We start from the raw sequence: 19,271 nt of genomic DNA on the forward strand, positions 1-19,271 counted from the left end.
AGACATTTCTAACTGCAAGAGATGGGTATATGTATTTTAAAGGCGTTTTCCTTTCATTAATCAAGCAGTCAGAAGTGCAAATGAAGAGGAAGCTGTTGGGCTATACCTGAGTTGTGTCAGTGACTGATTTTGCTGACTGATTTGCTCACATCTTAAAGACCCTCATCTCCTCCTCCTGCTGAAAGCAGCAGTGACTCCTGTCTTTGATCTCTTCCTTGGCCTACTTGTCTGTCTTGCTTTCAGGGAGAAAATATGAGCGGTAAACAAGTGCTCTGTTTTCTTTGTTACCCGTTGAGAATTAGCCTCTCTTAATTTTCCTTCCTTTTTGCTGTAAATTATTAAGGTTCTATAAAACTCTCATGGGTTGTTTTCTACATGAACCAGATATTAATTTATCTTGGGAAAGGCCACACATTTCTTACAATAAGTGGTAGGCAAAATATATTTTTGTATTTCCTGTAATTGTGTGGAGCTTGCAGACAGCCTTTGGGAAGAAACTTTTTTTTTAATAAGTAGGATGTGCTTAGTTTAAAACCACAAATATTTGAGTGACTTTATGGGCACATTCTCTTTTCTAAAGTTAGATAAAATGATTGTGTCTGTTCATGCATTGAGATAAATGGATCTAAACAGGTGACATCTTTCCCTGTAAGTGGTTGTCAAACATGGTCATTTAATATTCCTGTCATAATAATAAGATACTCTTAACAGACTTGGCTCTAACAGAGAAAAAAAAATCCAATTTAATAAAACAGAGATCACCATATTGCAAGTAATATTCCTACTGGTTAATGGTAATCATAGTGTTTGAGACTAAAGCATGAAAACTTGGCTTGCTGATAGGAAGGAAGGCAGAATTTTACCAGCAGTTAAACTCTGGAGTTGACACCATCTGATGAGGAGTAAGGAAGAATATTCATGCTGAAAATGTTCAGCCCTCTGGACTTCATCTGGGGCTGTAGTTAACTGACCTTGTGGCACAGTCCATGTTACATGTGTCTGCGAGTCTCCGCGGGTGTGTTTCCACAGCAGCTGATCTAAATCAGGGGGATGTAGCAGCTCTGCTTCCTCCCTCCTGCCAGCGCCAGCACACATGGGATTGTGCAAAAACCAGAAAGCTGAGGCGGCTACAAAATAAGCTCCCTTTCATGGTAAAATTATTTTTGGCTGTCTCAGTTCTCGTCAGTGGATGGCTGTGTGTTTGCCCAAGTGACAGGGCTGGCACATGGGAGAAGGCAGGATCACATGGCTGGAGGGCTGGAGTGCAGCATTCCCAGCACAAATCAGTTCCAACAACTGTGAAACTACATCCTGATACTATGCCTAGTACAAAGCTACCCACCAGGTCGGGAGGATTGGAATATTCAGTTTATACCTTTATAAAGGCTCCCAAGATGGGTGTTGGATGGAAGACTATACTCTTCTCCCTGAACAAGGGACAAATATTGTGTCTGTCAGGAGATCCAGGGCATGATCTTGCTGGAAACCAGGTGGTCTGATAGTTATTTTGTATTAACCCAGTTCCCCAAGCCTCTGATTTCCAGTACACTACTCTGGATTTCCCATCTGTGACTCAGGAGGGTGAGATGACTTGTGCCTGTGAGGTTTGGTGTTAATGTTCTTGGATGGTGTGGAGAATAAAATAACACGGACAGGCTTTTGAAAGCCAAGCACTGGAATATAAAACAAGTACTACATAGGTGATGTCAAGATTTTTTGCGGGACAAACTCTTTCTTTGGAGGTGCAGTGTCTGACAAATACTGCAATGGTCAGAAATATTCCCAACCTTTGCTAATTGGTAGAGATAATAAGACCCTTTTTCATCGGGAACAGTGTCCTGAAATTTTTGGAAAACATCTCTTTTGCATTACCATCATGGATGAGACAAGACAGACCCGCTTTTCAGGATCTAGCACCTGAAAAAGCAAAGCAACAGAAAACAAGGAGCAGAGCAAAGAGGGAGAGGTGCCCGAACCGAGGAGAAAGTCTTATCGTGAGTAGACCCCACAGCGTATTAGCATATAGATGTACTCAATAAAGAGGGAGAGTGGGTGGGGTGCTCTATGTATGGATGCTCTAGTGCTTCATGAGTTCTTGAGGTTTGTGCTCACTTTAATATATTTGATTATATGGTTATTCTTTCAAAGACTGTCTCAATGTCTAAGGAGAAACTTTTCTCATTGTGGAAGTAATGAACAAAGGAAGAAGCCACCTGAAAAGGTTGTGAAACTGCCTTCACTTGAAGGTTTTAGAAACAGATTAGGTAGTTATCTGTGAGGAAGACTAAGTTAACATGAGTTTCAGAAACCGTGCGGTGCAGGTGCTAGCGTGACTAGTAAAATGGCAAGTCACCTTGTCACCTTCAGGGAAAGAAAATCTCACCACAAAAATCGTTTGGAGCTCCAAAAAGAAAAAGGTTTGCACACCCTTGAGCAGCTCTAGTTATTTCTCTACGAAAATACCGCCTTTTCAGCGCTAAGGAGAGATTTAGGGGTGAGAACAGAAGGCAGTGAGAGGGCTGGAAAAAGTCTGGGAAGCAGGGGAGGCAACAGCAGCAGGAGAAGCGAGAAGGAAGCTTCTTGAGTGAGCAGGTTTGGTAGCTGGGAGCGTGCTGGAAAGGCGAAAACGGATGCGAACGAGGGGAGAAGAGCCAGCTAACGCTGGGGGGGGTGGGACGGGACGGCGGGGCAGGCGGGAACGGGACAACCCGGCACGGCTCCAACCCCCGGAGCAGGGAGCCGCTGCCCGCCAGCACTGCCCTGCCCTGCCCGCGGGGCTGGGGGCGGCCGGCCCGCCGGGGAGGCGAGGGCGCAGGGCTGGGCTGGCCGAGACGAGAACGGAAGGCAGCCAGATGGCAACGAGAGTCCTGCCGGCCGTCCATCGGCCCCGCGCCGGCCGTCCATCGGCCCCGGCCCCGCCCGCGCCCCGCAGGCCGAGGGAGGCGCCGCGGCCGCGCGCCCCTAACGGTCACCCTTTCAAACCCTCCCGCGCGAGCCGCCCACCGACCCTCGCCCGCTGCGCCCGCCCGCGGGGCGGGGCCGCCGGCAGAAGGCGCGCGGCCAGCCCGGAGGCGGCCCATTGGCTCGCGTCCGCGGGCTTGACGCATTGGCGCTGCCCGGGCCGGCGGTGGCCCCGCCCCTCCGCTCGGCGCGCGCAGAAGAGACTTCGCGTCGCCGGCCGCTACAGCGCGACGCTATTGGCCGCCCGCCGCGTCTGTCAGCGGCCAACCCCGGGCCTCGCTCCGGCGCGCGGCGGAGGTCGCGCCCTCTGGTTAGTCGTCGCGCTCGTCGATCGCGGCCGGAGCCCCGCCCCTAAAGGTGAGTCGCGGGCGGCTCCAGCGGCGAGCTCTCATTGGCTGCGCGGGCGCGGGGGGGCGTGCGCGGCGGCGGCCGGGCGGGCGGGGCTCCCAGCGTCCCCTTTGTGTGGGCACCAGTCGCCGGCCGAGCTCTTGAGAAGTAGCAGCCGCCATTTTGTGCGTGCCTGTGTTTTCCCCCACCCCCACCCCCCTTTCTGCGGGAGCGGCGGCAGCCGGGACGCCCCGTCTCTTCTGCGGGTCAGGTGAGGCGAAGCGAAGGCGTTGGGCCAGGCCGAGGGGACCATTGCCGGCGGCTGCCGCAGCCGTGAGGTCGCGCTGTTCGCAGCCAGCGAGGGGGAAGAAGCGGCAAGACGGAGAAGGGGGGGGAAAAAACCGTCAGAGCTGCCCCCCAACAGGAGGAGGAGTCTCGGCGCCAGGCCCAGGCGCAGCTCCGGCACCGGCGGCAGCATGGAGAACTCGCAGCTATGCAAGCTGTTCATCGGCGGCCTGAACGTGCAGACGACGGAGGCCGGGCTGCGGGAGCACTTCGCGGCCTACGGCACCCTCACCGACTGCGTGGTGGTGCTCAACCCGCAGACCAAGCGCTCCCGCTGCTTCGGTTTCGTCACCTACTCGGCGGTGGAGGAGGCCGACGCCGCCATGGCCGCCTCCCCCCACGCCGTGGACGGCAACGCGGTGGAGCTGAAGCGGGCCGTGTCCCGGGAGGACTCGGCCAAACCGGGGGCCCACGCTAAGGTGAAGAAGCTCTTTGTGGGCGGCCTCAAAGGGGACGTGGGCGAAGGGGACCTGGTGCAGCATTTCAGCCAGTTCGGCCCCGTGGAGAAGGCCGAGATCATCGCCGACAAACAGAGCGGGAAGAAGCGCGGCTTTGGCTTCGTCTATTTCCAAAACCACGACGCCGCCGACAAGGCGGCCGTGGTCAAGTTCCACCCGATCCAGGGCCACCGCGTGGAGGTCAAGAAGGCCGTGCCCAAGGAGGACATCCAGTCGGGCGGGGGTGGCGGCGGCTCCTCCAGGCCCTCCCGGGGAGGCAGAGGAGGAGGAAGGGGTCGGGGCGGCGGCGGATCCGGCAACCGGGATCACAACGGCCTTTCCAAAGGCGGCGGCGGTTACAATAGCTACGGCGGCTACGGTGGAGGAGGCGGCGGCGGCGGCGGCTACGGCTCCTATGGCAGCGGCTCCTACGGAGGCGGAGGGGGAGGCGGCGACTACGGCAACGGGTACGGCGGGTTCGGCAGCTACAGCCAGCACCAGTCCTCCTACGGCCCCATGAAGAGCGGCGGAGGAGGTGGAGGAGGGGGCGGCAACTGGGGGGGCCGCAGTAACAGTGGACCGTACAGAGGAGGCTATGGTGGGGGAGGCTATGGGGGCGGCTCTTTCTGAGCTGGAGCGCCCATACCCATCGGGGGTGGCGTGGAGAGCCCTCCCTTTGATACGGGGCAGCTTCTAAATGGTTTCTCCCCTCATTCGCCGAAGGGCAGCTCCTTTTAAATGCCTCCCTGCTGTGGGAGCAGCTCCTAAATACCCCCTGGGGGTCGCCTCTGCTGCCTGTGCCACTTCGTTCTCTCTGAAGATGGACTGGGCCCCACACACACATACTTTGTGTTACAGTCATTGATGGACTCTATTTTTTTATTATTACTTGGACCTTGGTCGTTTTTATACTAGCAACGAAAAAATGTCTTGTTTTAATTTGTTTTTTGGGGGTATGGGGTGGGAAGTGTCTTGCTGATCTGGAGTAAAAACTGGGGAGGGTTATGGGGGGATTTCCTTTGTTGTAAGGACTCGATACCTGGCTACTACATTTTTTCTACAAAATCTACTTGGATCCCATGACTGAATTAACATTTCTGTAAAGGAGGAAAAAATCGTTTTTACGTTTTTTATTTTTTAAATAAATCATTGTGTTCATTGACCTTTACATGTCTAATTTTTTTTCCTAGGATCCATTCCGTACGGTTTTAAGACTTTTCTAGGTTTGAAGCAAGTGTTGCTCTGCTTTAAAATCTATGTACTTAAAGTAAGTATTTTATTGCCAGTAAAGGTCCTAACTGACTTTTTTGCTACCCCCCAGTGGATTTATTGGATTTCGAACACTCGACAGAAAAATTTTTGAAGTACTAATCTGTGGATGTGGTCTGATGTTTGTTTTTTCTTTTAAATACTCGTTCTCACTCATGCAGTTTGTGTACATCCACCATCTTGTACTAGGCAGTTTGACGTGCTGACATGGTTGGTCAATTTTTTCTATAGGACTTTTTCATCAACGTATGTACTGTGTAGTTTTGAAGAAATAGTTTGTGTTAAGCATGTGCTTCATTCATATAAAATGTTCAGAATTTCCAATTGCTTAGTTTCAAGTCCTCTTATCGGTTTGTCTGTGTATGATTCCTTCCAGGAAAGGGTCGACATTTATCCCTTTTATTAAACGCATACTTGTTTTCACAGTACCGGGTTAACAAGACTTTTTCACTCTGAACTATTGTCGTTCTTTAAAGTTCCCGAGAATCTCTTGCAGCACCATCTACCGACAGGATGGCAGCCCCCTTGCTGCAGGCTTCATTACAGCAGGAGTAAAATTGGTTTGCTAACAATTGTACTAGACTTGTGAAAGTTATTTTATGCCGCTAGATGACTGGTGTAGAATGCAATGACATCTGCATGTGAATAAAGATGGGCTCCATGAGTATTGACTGGAAAAAAGGAATGGATTTGCAGTACCTGCCTCAGCACGTATTCTTTTATTTTTATTTTTTAAATAATTGCAATTGCCCGTATTTCAAAAAGTGATAATCTAAACTACATGGGCAAAGTGCTATGATAAATGAGCCAGCTAAGTGTACCAGTAACATAGGTGCCAGTTGTAAAGCAAAAATATCTGTGTAGTCTGCTTGATTAACAAATGTATATTTGTAGCCCTTTCACGCAATAGAATTAAAGTTTGTTGTTTATTAAAAAGCATAATGTTTTAGGGGAAAACTGCCTTCCTGCATAGAAAAATAGAATAGCAACGTTTATGGATATCAAATAAAGAATTGAATTCCTTATATGCTTGAGTGAGAGTATGTATGATATGGGGCATGGATTTAAAAAGTACAAAGTTACTTTGACTTCAGCTTTCTAAGCACTTAGTCTTTAATGCTGATGCTTTGTGAGACTGTACCTTAAAAGCTGGTTTTTGCTTTGCTCCAGATATGCAAGAGACCAGGCATATAATTCCCACTGATTCCAGTGGAAAGTTCGATGTCTAGGACTTTGTGCCTCTGGGTTGAAGGATTTTGCATGAAACTTCAAGATACTGTCAGTCTTTGATGTCAATCTAACCTGACACTGATTGTAGTTGAAATTAGTTGTCTTGTTGCTGTTAGAAGTAAAACTAGCATCAACTTAGTTACCTACGTGAGCTTAAATAAGCAGGACAACCTTTTGCTATCATCAGGATTTTAACCAAGAGCCGAGTTTCCTCTTGATTGCTATAAGTTACGGCTTTTACAGTGAAACTGGTTCTCTTTGGCTTAGCTTTTATAAACAGGTTCCAAGTAACTTGCTATTTGCAATTGTATTGTAATTTTTTTAATCTCAAAAAGCTTGTTAGCTGCTGCTGTGAATCAGTATCGCTGATACGTTGTTGAAAGTGCAAGTCATTTCAGAGAAGTATTTGTAAAATGCTGCAAGTACCAGCTCTTGGGGGCAGACAGCTTCAGGTGGTTTGTTTTATTTCAGCTCACAGGGCTTGAAATTTTTTACTTTACCTTTGCACTTTAAAACCATGTTGGACAGTCATCCTTGAACTTCCCTTGAAGCACAGCTTTTCTTTTTGTAGCTGAAGTGAACTGCTGAGTTCTAGGTCTTGTGTTAGTTTGGGCGTGTGATTTAGACCCTTGGAATCGTGAATTGCCTTAACCTTATCAAGGGACAGCCTAGCTTGGAAAGAAATGGTTAAATTCACCTCTGTGATGTGGTTTGTCAGTTGACTTGGGAAGGTAAAGGTTTGTGCACCAACTGTAGCTTTATGGTATTTTCACGTTATGTGCCATGAAAGAGTATGTTGATACTAGAAACTAGATTTTTTAAAAAGTGACTTTGTGTGCGAATCTGGCAGTTTTGCCAGGCTGTAGCTTGATTTTGAGAATTGTACTGAAACCTGCTGTTTGATGATCTATGTAATAGTCCTCTTGTAGAACTAATGTCTTCTAGCATAAGTAGTAGATCCCAGAAATTGCACTTACATAGGGAGTATGCTAACTAATTTCTCCCTCAAAAGATTGTCATCTGCGTAACAATGTTCTGTGATGAGTGTCTTGAGTAGATGGGACTTGATTTACTCTGACCTCGTCTCTGGGGAGCAATAACTTCCTTGTAACAATGCAGGTAACATTTGAGTGACTTGTGTAAGCGCTTGTTTAGTAAGGAGCAGCAATGCTAGGATGTGCCATGGAATATAGAAAGAGGTGCAAATCTGTACTGGACAGTGTTAAAGACACAGTGATTTAAAGCCACTGACTATAAACCTGCTTCTAGTACGTTTCCTAGTGAACAGAAGAGATTTGTTGATAAAGCTTTGCTTATGTATTTAATGGAATTTAGTAATTTTCTGACCCCTGGGTGGATTTATCTGCATAGAGGTGCGTAGGAAGAACTGAGATGAAACAAAGTATATGGCTGGCAGGTAAATAAAGAAGTTTGTGACTGTGCAGTCGCTTTAGGATCATCACGGAAATAGAAATAAAGTAACTTGAGTTTGCTGTTCCTTAAGTTTGTAATTGAGATTGGAAGTATATGTGTCTGAAATTCTCTCTAATTTTAACAGCTTTCTGTTCAGGAATGAGTGCTGGATTGTGTTGGTTTAACCTGTGAGAAATAGGACATGAGAGCAATTCGTTTACTTTCAGCATTTAATAATGAAAGTAGAAGTGCAGTAGTTTTCTTAAAACACAGATGATGTTCTTTTTTGTAATTGCATGAACAAAAATTCCCCAAATGTAAGCTTTTCAGAGACTACGGTATCACAGCATAGCTCAGTGTGTTGTGATGTGCACACAGTTTTTTAACAGAGATGGGTTTTCGTGTCTGCTCTAATTTGTTCTTGATTCTGCTTCTTGTGTGACTTGTAAACTTTATTTGGCTAATAAAATTAGCCTAACATACACTTTTATAATACTGATGACTACTGCATTAAAAAGAAACATGCTAAACACCTGTATATGTAATAAATTGGTACTTGCACAGATCAGTGGAAGTACCTCTCACTTGTTTTAACATGAGGCGATGAAAAGGTAGTTTTGAACATCAGTAAGAACTGAAACAGCTTTGGTGACAGGAATTCTGTGGGTCACTGACTGTATTACAGCTGTGACAGATTTGTGAAATAAAAGCTGTGCCTTGCCCTGCAGGCTTGTGTAGTATCCCAAGGTGGACAATCTTTACCCTCCAGAATTGAGCAAGCTTTCCGAGTTGTGTTGTGTGTTGACATAGTTGCAAGCTGTGCAGCTGCAGCACTGGCTCTTGGACTCCCAGCTCCGCTTCCAGGAGCGTGGAGCTGCTGGGAGGCCAGCGGTGTGCACAGCGGGGGTACTGCCAGATGTGCTTGAACTCTTATCGGATACTCTGTGCGCACATACATAACAGTGAAGCTGAAATATTTCAGGTGGTTAAAAATGTAATCTAGAGTTCTCAAATGCTTTATGGTGTTCCTCCCCGCCCCAGCCTAGATCCCATCTGTAAAGCAAATTTTGCTTTCATTTAGCATTGAAAGACCTAAGTGGATAGCGTAGGTCGGAACACTGGTTTATTATCCTGCCCTGTCAGCTGATATTGTTGTCGCAATATAATGGCATTCCTGTTGCTGCTGAAAAGGGTCTGAGCCTGAGTGGTGCTGAGGACCCCAACCTCCTATTCAGGTCTGAAAATAGAGCAGCTTCTTTTTTCTGCGTACTTCAGAATGTTCTTCCTAAAATGCAAAGGTTTGGTTAAAATTGTTAATTAGTCTCTATAAAATAAAACTGAAGGACACCCTTCTGATAACGCACACAGTGAACAAAACCGTGGTGCGTTTGTGGGAGTGGGGTTTTGCTCCTACAGTCCGTGAGATGATTGGTTTTCTAATAGAAGGTAGCTTATCCAAGCCTTTTAAAAAGGATTGCTTGTCCTGTTGTGGCTATTATGGATTAGAGTTTATCATGTAATCAAGTTAGTGCCACATTTATGTGGTATACGTTATTACGGACCTCTGTTTTCTAAGCTATTTAATTGGAAGAAGGTATTTGCAATACGTTTTTCGAACTATGTGTCTATGTATAATACCTTGGATTAGTATCAGGTGATTGAAAGTGTAACACCCAAAATGTCAGTCTTTCACCTTAACCGGAGGTATAGTTTACAAAACAATGGGTTATTTAATATTTTTTGCAGAACTGATTCTGTGATCGGGTGTATGTATCCCTTAAAGATGAGTTTTCTGCTTGTTACTTTTGTATTTCTTAAATGAATAAAACAGTTGCATCCCTGCTTCCCTTTAAAATGTATTTCACGATGCAAACACGCCATAAGGAGGTTTGAGCCAGCTTGAACGAGCACTATTTGCTTTGGTCGATGGGCTTTGTTTAGGCCTCCTATTGAAGTATTACTACTCGACTATTTCTGGTATGTGCCTGTATACCCCCACACATACATCACCTCTACTTCTATTTACCTTTAATGCGTATTTATTTGGTTTGTAATGTAAGTACTAAAATTGACGGGTGTCAGATGCGTGTTTCTTGTAACAAGGTGAAAGTGTTTTTATATATCTTTACCTAGGAATTTTGTATCATTTACAAATATATACTAGGACTTGTAAAGGGGCTGATGGAGGTGGGTGCTTTCCTCCTTGATGTTCCTTTGACAAATCCTAGTTTTTCTGCCTTCTCTGCTCCCAGAACTCTCCTTGATTTCTCTAAAGGGGAGGAAATATATATATATATAGTCACTTTTGAACTGATGCCTCTTGTTCCTGTGGTTCTAAGAGTGTTTTAATCATATCTATATTCCCTGTAAAAATGTGTAACCCATCTTGCAGGGAAAATGGGTAGTGGGAACACTGAAAGAGCAAGGGCTGTAAAATTATAGTTTGGTGCAGAAGAGAGACATTCTTCAGATTCTTCTATTTCCTGTAGTTCTATCTGAATAGATGGAACGGTTAAAAAGATGGAACACTTCACGTCTAGGCTGTAGAAAAAAAAAAGGCATAAAATAATCAAATTCAGGTACTGTTCTCTGTCCTCGGTTCAGCCTTTGCCAGTGGGAGTCCTAACTAAAATGTGCAGCAGCATTTTCTTAAGTACTTTTTTGGTGCGGTTGATCTTGGCGTAACGTTCTTTTTCCTAGGAGTCTGTTAGGCAAAGCTGTAGCGTTGCCTGTGCTGTTCTAGAAAGCGTCAAGCTTAGAGTACTGGCTATTCTCAGGTTGTCAGCCATCCAAGTAACCAAAGCTCCTTAACTTTGAAAACTAGATGTCAAGCCCAGTCAGACTAATAATGCCATCTGTCTGAGGCATCTGGATATTAACCCTCCTAGTCTGGTGCATACAGTTTCATTCCTGAATGCTTTCACAAATGGGAAATACACAGATTTGGAAAGAACAGCTCTTCCTCAAGAAACCAAAAATCCCACTATGTAGCACTACGTATAGTTTTGATACATATTACATTCATTAAACTACTATAAATATCTCTTTTAATGTGTAATGCAGTAAGGAATTGATGCCAATTTATAAAGGGTTTAAGTTTCTGGCTGGAAACGTGTCAAGATGCTCACTACCACCAAAGTACAAATTGCTGATGAACATTGCAGGAAAATTCCTTAGAAGCAGAGTGAGCTGATGAATCTAAAATACTTAAGTTGTTCAAATGCTACTTTATACCGTGCAATTGCCAACTAATTTGTCTCACAGAAGCCCTGTTCTCACTGGGAATACTGTTTTGAATTGAAAGACGTGCAAAGCCACACGTCTGAAAATATGCTGTTAGTCTGTAATCTGGTCAGTATAACGGATGAGTATCTTCCCAGTCTCTTCTGTCATTTCTGTAACTCTTGTTGCTTTCTGTGGTTTTGCGATGGATTTTTTCTATTTTGCAAAAAATTTTGCTTTCCACAAAATCCTGGAGGGAAGGAAGCGTGATTCTTGTCACTGCAGGCACTGATTGGGAAGAAGAAAGATCAGGAGTCCAGTCTGTATTTCCAGCATGGACTTGGATTAAAGCAATGATGGATAAAATGTATGAGTGGTGTTTGCGGCTGGAGGTTCATGCTTTTTTACTTGTTCACTTTCTCCGTGGATCAATAATCTTGTTTTCTACATACGTACTAACACGGGTTCAGTGGCAAGCCTCCCTCTCCCAGCCACACACCTCGATGAACAAATCACAAAAACGTGGGCAGGATATGGCCCTGGGGGGAGGCTGGGCTTACCTAGCTGTCACATAAAAGCACAGCACTATCAGCTGTGTTTTGAAATGGTTTACTTCTATTTCATCCTCCAGGTGCCCTCCCTGCTCAAAAGGGATGTCCTCTGGTTTCGGGCTCGCTGGCTGCTCTCTGCAGAATCACGAAAGACTTCTGATACTTGGTTCTCAGTTTTCTCTGTGTGGTTATCTAGGACCTTTTCAGGTTTTTGTTATCTTTTATCTGATAACAAACTCATCTGAAGTTCTTCACTGTCTGATTTCATTTGGGTTTGTTTCATTTTTTGCTTTCTGCCACTGCTGGAATAATGATGCTCTTACTGGGGAGAGCTCCTCTGAGTCCTGTCTGATGGCAAATTCAGGACTTCTCCCCTGCAGAGCACTGCAGGCTGGCTATAGTGATTGCTAATGCCTCTTGCGTAGGATGTGTAGCAAAGTCCATCCTGCAAGAGCAGTAATGCTGGCTTTCTGCTGTTACTTTCATGGAGATGTATCCTCCTGAAAAAAACGAGAGATGCCCAGGAGCACAAGGGGCAGTGTCAAGCACCTGGTACGCATTGCCGTGTCTTTTTGCTTTTAGGCCCACCCATCCAATGTTTTCTGCAATTTTAAATGCAGGCAAGTTATTTTTTTTCCTGTACTTGTATCATTTAGAAGTAATGGTTAGTTTTCTTTTACTCACCCAGTGCCAGCTAGAATCTGGGCTTCTGCTCTGGGGTATCACTGTTACTTTTAAAGCCTCTTTGAGGTGTGAGCTGAATGATGCAGGGGCACCACGTGTGTTTTGGGAATGTTGCGTTGGGTTTGTGTGTAGCTGGTGGCAGTGGACAGCTCTTACTGCCTGTGTACTAGGGAGTCAGCTGGGAGGGAGCTGAGGAACATCACCTTGGGAAGGAGGAGTGGCAAGGAAGAGCTGGGCTTGTTTTGCTGGTGCTGCCCTAGGCCAGACGCGTTGCAGCGAGCTGGTGCCACGCGCTTTCTAACGCCTTCTGAGAAGAGCGTGTTTCCTTTCTCCCTCGCAGGGTATGCTTCTGTGTGGAGAGAGACAGGATGGGAAAGCTGAGCCCTGAAAAGTACACCACGAAAGTCCGGTAAGTGCACAGAAACCCGAGCTGAGCCCCTGACGTACAGTTCCTACTCTGAATATGCTATGGAGATTGAGCAGAAAAAGGTGTTTGCCCAGAAAATACCAAGCAGGATAATGAAGGAGAATCCGTTATCTGTGAGTAAGATGTGCTGCATGGGATGGTTTTGCCTGGTAAGGTAAAATAATGTGCCTGCAGAAACAATCTCACCCAAACTTTGTGTGGCAGCTGTGTGATTTACTCATTCGTGTTAACGTTGCAGCATGCTGTGTTTCGAAACTAGGGCGGTGGATTGTGTTTCTTGGCTTTTGCAAAGAACAAAAAAATGGAATGTTTTAAAACATTTCAAGAGGAGAATGAGACAATGAGTGTACGAGGAGTAATAGTAAAGAATAATAAGTGATAGTAAGGAAACTTGGGTTGGGTTGGTGACATCCTGAATGAATATATGATTGTTGGGGTTTTTTTTTTTATGCTGGTCTTTCAGGTTTACCACATCCAAATATTAATTAAACCATACAACATCTTTATGGAGCATATGGGTAGTTTCTGCTCATTACAGAAGGTAGTATGGAACCATTAAGGGATATATTATAAAGACAAAGAAACATATGAAAATATCTTTAACACAAGCAAAAAATTTGGGGGAAACCAGTCCTTTTTGGACCGTAGCCTAAACTTTTTGTTTAGTTAGAATTTTTACAGTGAGAACAAGTCCCTGTGTTCAGCCTGCAGCAAGAACTGTACGCTTCAGCGGGTGCAGAAATCAGAGTCAAAACTAAGGACTCATGAGGCAGAGGGACTTGGTAGTATTTAGGCGTCTGAATATTGGCCTTTGCCTTTGTTCCAGTGCCCACAATAGTTGTTTTTACAGCTTTCTTCCTTGAATGCTAATTTTCTTTTTGAGTGCACAATTCTAAACTATAAAAATCTATCTGAAAAAGTCTTCCAGCAAGTTGTTGATAAATACGTAATATGACTACAGGGCAGGAAGCCTGGGCTTCTGACATACCTGGCTGTGGGTGACATCAACTGCTTATGCTACAGGAAGAGTAAGAGGGGGACCAGGGAGAACATTTTCAGCTGATCTGTTTGTTGGGGCTGTGTAGGGTGAGCAGCAGGATGGCTTACACCCCAGAAATCAGCCGGGGGGCGAAGCGGCCAGCGCGTGTTATTCAAAAGGCGGGTAATGTTATGATGAAACTATTGGAGTAAAATCCCTATTTTTATAGAAGTTATTTACGTTAAAGATGAAAAGAAAACGTATTTCAGAAGTACCGGTTGCAGCCAGGAGCGTGAGCGCGGGACGTTTACCAGCAGAGGGCAACAGCCCCGGCGGCTGGCGGGGCCGCGTCCCGGCGGCGGGGAGCGGGCTGGGGTGGATGCTCCCGCCGCCCTCCTCTGCCCTTCACATCCTTCAGAATGTGAAAAAAGAATCCTCCTACCTCTTCAGCTTCTGCTACCAACACATCCCTGATCCCAGCGGTGGGAAGATCCCTGGCTAGAAGGTCTCCTGGAGCTTCCTTTCGAGCCTTGCGGTAACTTGCGTCCCAGTGAGTCGCCGTAGTAGCTGAAGTTCAGCTGCTCTTTTGGGTTTGGTACGTGGGAGCAATGTGGCATGCCCCGCATCCTGGCAGTGGTTGGGTGGCAGATACCTTCAGGGCTTCTCTGCCAAGGTGCCTTGTGCTCCGGATCCGTTGGGAACCAGCACGCTACCCAGGTACCACCTCCGAGTGACTGCAGTTAGCCACCAAGGTACCAGCGCATCCAGTTCCATACAGACCTTTCACTGGTTTTCTTACGTTAATTTCCTTAGTGGACCTTTTCCCAGAAAACGTGATCTAAATACAGATCTAATTAAATAAGTATTTACTTAATTAGAATCGCAGAATAAATTTAGTTGGAAGAGACTCCTGGAAGTGATCTGATTCAAACACCCCTCAAAACAGGACCAGCTTCAGGGTTTGATCAGGTTGGTCACACAAAGAGAAAAATACGCTTATACGCACTTAATATATGCATTTATAAAGATATAGATGTTTAGACATAAACGTATGTATTTATCTAAAAAAAATCTCTTTTAAAAAACAGAATGAAAAATAATTTAGGCTGAGAAGATGCAGCCCTGGAAGCTTCCCTGAATGCAGTGTTTTAGGTACGCCTTTCCAGCTCTTCAGTGCAGAAGCCATAGCTTTCTACAAAAGCTGATTAATAATTTAGTGGAGGGGATTATGCAACTAAAAAAGAGAGCTGCTAAAAAGAGCAAATTGTTTATGATATGGATCTCTGGAACCTCTATGTTGGTATATACCTGGAAACAGGTATCTACAGGGGAGTGAAGGCTTCCTGAATCACTGCTTGCACTGTGTTTAAGCTGTATGATGCTGTGTTTTGGGGCTCTTGCAGGGTCAGGAAGGGAGTTTTTTCCTCGTTGATGCAGTTTTCTTTCTGCTGGGTTTTGGGGAAGAGCCCCTTTCTGGCTTCTGCTGAAGCTGTGGAGATTGGCAGGATGTTGTCCGAGTGTATTGAAGCTCTTCACAGAATTAAATTCTCTGAAGCACTCGGTGTGCTGTGCTTTACAACCTCAGGGTTAAACCAGCTGCCAGACTTTGCCAGAAGAGAGTTTTGAGTCAGATTGGCAGGGATTGTTTTTATTCACTCCCTTCCTGGTATTTTTATTGAAGAAATTCCTTCTTGTAGGGATGCTGCAGTGCTTTGATCTCTCCTCTCCCTATGGCTCATTAGAGTTGGGGGTGTTTGGTCTTTCACTGTAGATTTGAAGATTGTCTGGGGAATCTGGAAAGGTTTTGGTGGGCAAAGAGATGGTGGCACTGGCCAGAAGGCATTCTGTGGGCCTTTCTGCTCTGAGCATAGGTTATATGGTTGTCAGAGATCGAAGGTAGATTAGATGTAGGAGGAGTTTAGAACTATTTGCAATTAGAAATGTTTTAAAGAGTCTGGAAAGCTTCCATCCATCGGGTGTTACTAATTCCTTTTAACTGTATGCTTTTTCAAGATATCAATCTTTGTACTTAAAAACAAGCAAGAAATTTGTGTATTGGGGTTGTTACCCAGTCACAATTATTTTGCAAGGCTGCTATAAAGATAATCCCAGATTACTGGAACATCCTTTTGTCTCATCCCAGCAAGGACTATTCACTGGTTTGCTTCTGTCACACCTTTCCGAGGCTGCTGATGCATTTATAGAGTCCAGTGGTACACATGCTGGTGGGGCAAAGCAGGTAAGAAGGTATCGCTGGTTTGGTTCAACCTAGGTGCCTAGTTCCCAGCTTGACTGAAGCAAGATGTAGCTTTTTATGGTGAAAGCCTAATGTTTGGTTATTTAAAAAGGATGTGTTAATAAAAATACACAGATACTTTGCAGCAATTTCAGGACTCGGTCTGGTATCTGGACTTTTCCTGGTTGCTGAGGGACTTCCTTAATGGAAACAAGCTCCAGCCCTTGTTGTCTAGGTAAATTCTACTATTTTTAGTAGAGTCACTTTTTCTCTGGTTTGAACTCTTGTGCCTTGCAGTTTTGCACATTGTGCATCCAGAGTGTGAGACTGAATGGACGGTGGGGAAGTAATTTTGAGGATCTTGATGTCTTAAACTGATAGTTTAACAGGATTCTCAAAGGTAAAATGCAGGAATTCTGCCTGAATCCTGTGTGAGGTTTGATGTTGGGGCTTTATCTGTATTTCTTCTGTTTATGGGGAGGCTGCCAAATGGTGTTTGAACAGCAGGACTCTGGACTCTCCATCCCCATGTGACTTTGATAAAGTCCTTTAAGTTCCAGGTGTGTTAAGTGTTCTTATCTGAAGAATGGGGGTGATGACTGGTTCAGATTCTCAACAAGCTTTTGAAACGCTGATGTGGAAGGTGCAATAGCATCTGTTCAATCGCCATTGCTGATACATTTTTAAAAGATGTATGTAACCTAGGCTGAGGACGTGGTTTGGGGAGGAATGCAGAAAAGTGAGGTAATTTTATTTATAAAAGAGATGGAATGGTATCTTGCAAGAGAAATCTCTTGATACTTCTACTTATCTCTTTGTGCAGGAGCATTTTGTGAATGAAAGAGTAATGAAGAAAGCAAATGTTCCTTGTCTTGATTATGATTAACCTCTAGGGCCTCGCTGCAGAATAAGATTGAGAAAATCTTTTAATAAAATGAGAAAAAAACCCACCCACATTTATGTAAAACTCCCTACATTTGTATCAACTGGAATGAAAATGGCAAATCTGACTTAGTCCAGTGCTTCAGGCTAAATAGCACCTGCAGTTTAGAAGGGCCCGTGTTGCCTAGGCAGCACGGATTTGGCCCGATAGACTGCCCAGAAGGGCAACAGAATTTTTACAAACTGGAGACCTGGAGGCTAGATCCCGCTTTCTGTGCAGGGAGACCTAGAGGGGCTGGGACCCTCTCCCTCGATAGCAGCTCTGAGCATCACCGGTCCTCTCCTGCTGCATCCCTGTGCGCGGGCTTGCCCTCGCGGTTTGGTACTGGGGATTTCAGTCGCTAAAACTTTTCTTTAGCTCATGGACCGCAGGGATTAAAGCACTTAAGGGCCGGCATCACCCGGGGGGGCAGCGGCGCTGGTACCGGGACGGGGCTCAACAGCCGGTGGGTGGGTGGATGCACTGGGGGGACAGGCGCTGCCCCCCGCGGTGCCCGCTCCCTGCCCCGCCGCGCAGCTCGCCACCACCGCCCCCCGGTTAGGGCGGCTCGGGGCGGGCCTGTGACCCGTTTCGTCGCTCGCTGCCGCGATGGGGGCCGTGCCCGCGGCTCCCCCCAGTCCGGTCGGGAGGGGGGGGGGGCGGCGGGGCAGCCGGTCGGGGGGGGTGGGGGCGGGGGAGCCGGTCGGCAGGGCCGCCCTCCCGCCACAGCTGCCGCGGCCCGGAGCCGCCCGCCCGCCGGCCGGGGGCGGAGGCAGCGAGGGGGCGGCGGCGGGGGGCGGTGCGGGCTGCGGCGGTGGCTGCGGCGGGGCGCGCCGGGACGCTGCGCTCCGCTCCCGCAGGAAGCGGCCCGGGGCGGGGGCGGCCGCTCGCAGCCATGCCGGGCCCGGGGCGCTGAGCTTGCCCCGCCGCCCGCCCCGGCCCCGGCCCCCGCCGCGCCGCACGATGGAGGAGGAGAGGTGGGTGCCGCCGCCGAGCCTTTGTGTCCGCGCCGGGCTGCGCCGTGCCTGCCCCGGGGGGAGGGGGGGGCTGGGGGCGCCGCTCCCCCGCGGCGGTGCGCAGGGACGCGGCTTGCGGGGACCCCCCCCCCCCCCTTTCCCCTTGCAGCCCCCTGCGGTGGGCGCCTGCCGTGTTATTTATGCCGCGATGTTGCAATGTCATGGTGACAGGCTGCTTCGCCCCGCGCACCCGAAGCGAGGGAGCAGAGCGGGTTTGCAGGAGGATGCGTGTCGGGGGGGGGGGGGGGGGGGCTGGAATCGCTGGTGGGGTGGCCGGGGCCCCTTTGCCTCCCGAGCGCTGGGCTCGTCTCTGTCTTGCTGCTGTCTGGACCTGATTTTGTGATTCGGTCGAAGACCCACCGCTGCTGCTCGTTGCTTTTTTGGGTAATGAATGAAAATCCGTAGCATCTGCGGAGCCCTCGGGGGTCTCCTGCAGCCGTGGGAGCTGTGCGGTGCGGTGTTACAGCATCCCGCATCTCCCGCACACGGGGCCGGGGCCGTGGGTACTTTATTGCCATCAAGGCGGCCGTTTTGCCCCACACCCTGTGTGCAGAAGTGCTTGGGAGTCGGTGTAACGTCCACCGCACGCAAAAATGAGGTTATTGCTGCACAGGGACTTCATCGCTCAGTATCTGCTCTGCCCCCATTCCTCCCCGCTGTCGAGTGCCTTTCGCACACACGAGCTCACTTGTACTGCTTCAAACTAAACATGATGCTGTTTTTTTGGTTTTCTCTACACCCCCCCCCCCCCCGCCTTTTGGGTATTTTTTAAAAAAACAGGATATGCTGAGTGCTTCCTTTTGTGCCCGTGACCTTACAGGGAGTGGGGGACCAGAGCAGGGGCTTGACCTGCTGGTAGTACCTATCGCCTGGGCTTGACACGAGTTTTGTTTAAATACGATACATTGAAAAATTAAGCTGGGGCCAACCCCCAAATTCTGGAAAATTTTCCTCTGTTGAGGGAAAACACTTGCAGCAGCCTGTGGGAGCTGCTTTCCAAGCTCCAAAGGGCAGCTTTCTGCCTTCTGTGACTCACAGGTTGTAATCGTTTGAGTATTTAATGTGCAAAACAAAACTTTGTCTGCCACATCTCTGTGGTTACATTGTAGAGTTGCCGCTTCCCATAAGGATGTGAATGACCACCTCTGGGTATGAATTCAGATATTAATTGGTTTCAAGTGCCTTGAAATATTAGCTTGTTATGCTAGTTGCTAGCCCTTGGAATGCGTTTTCCTTCTTTTTTAATTTATCT

General features: G+C 47.2%; 2 protein-coding genes across 4 annotated transcripts in view; both read left to right on the forward strand.

The window, feature by feature from the left end:
* Positions 1 to 3,411: 3,411 nt before the first annotated feature.
* On the forward strand, positions 3,412 to 5,238 carry HNRNPA0 (heterogeneous nuclear ribonucleoprotein A0). The gene has a single exon (XM_056350024.1). The coding sequence runs from the start codon at positions 3,765 to 3,767 to the stop codon at positions 4,698 to 4,700; it is 936 nt and encodes a 311-aa protein (XP_056205999.1). The 5' UTR covers positions 3,412 to 3,764; the 3' UTR covers positions 4,701 to 5,238.
* Positions 5,239 to 17,796: 12,558 nt separating this feature from the next.
* KLHL3 (kelch like family member 3) overlaps positions 17,797 to 19,271 on the forward strand; it is a 48,071-nt gene continuing 46,596 nt past the window's right edge. For 2 of the 3 annotated variants that reach the window (XM_056349236.1, XM_056349238.1), the window contains exon 1: positions 17,797 to 17,980. In XM_056349236.1, coding sequence (XP_056205211.1) covers positions 17,967 to 17,980 — 14 coding nt within the window. In that variant the 5' untranslated portion in view covers positions 17,797 to 17,966. The remainder of the gene's footprint in view (positions 17,981 to 19,271) is intronic. The other variant, XM_056349237.1, reaches the window with a different exon arrangement.

The sequence above is a fragment of the Falco biarmicus genome, chromosome 8 (assembly GCF_023638135.1).
Source record: "Falco biarmicus isolate bFalBia1 chromosome 8, bFalBia1.pri, whole genome shotgun sequence".
Classification (NCBI taxonomy): domain Eukaryota; kingdom Metazoa; phylum Chordata; class Aves; order Falconiformes; family Falconidae; genus Falco; species Falco biarmicus.

Bases quoted from the DNA above. Each gene is read 5' to 3' on its own strand.
- HNRNPA0 (XM_056350024.1), top strand. From the start codon at position 3,765: ATGGAGAACTCGCAGCTATGCAAGCTGTTCATCGGCGGCCTGAACGTG.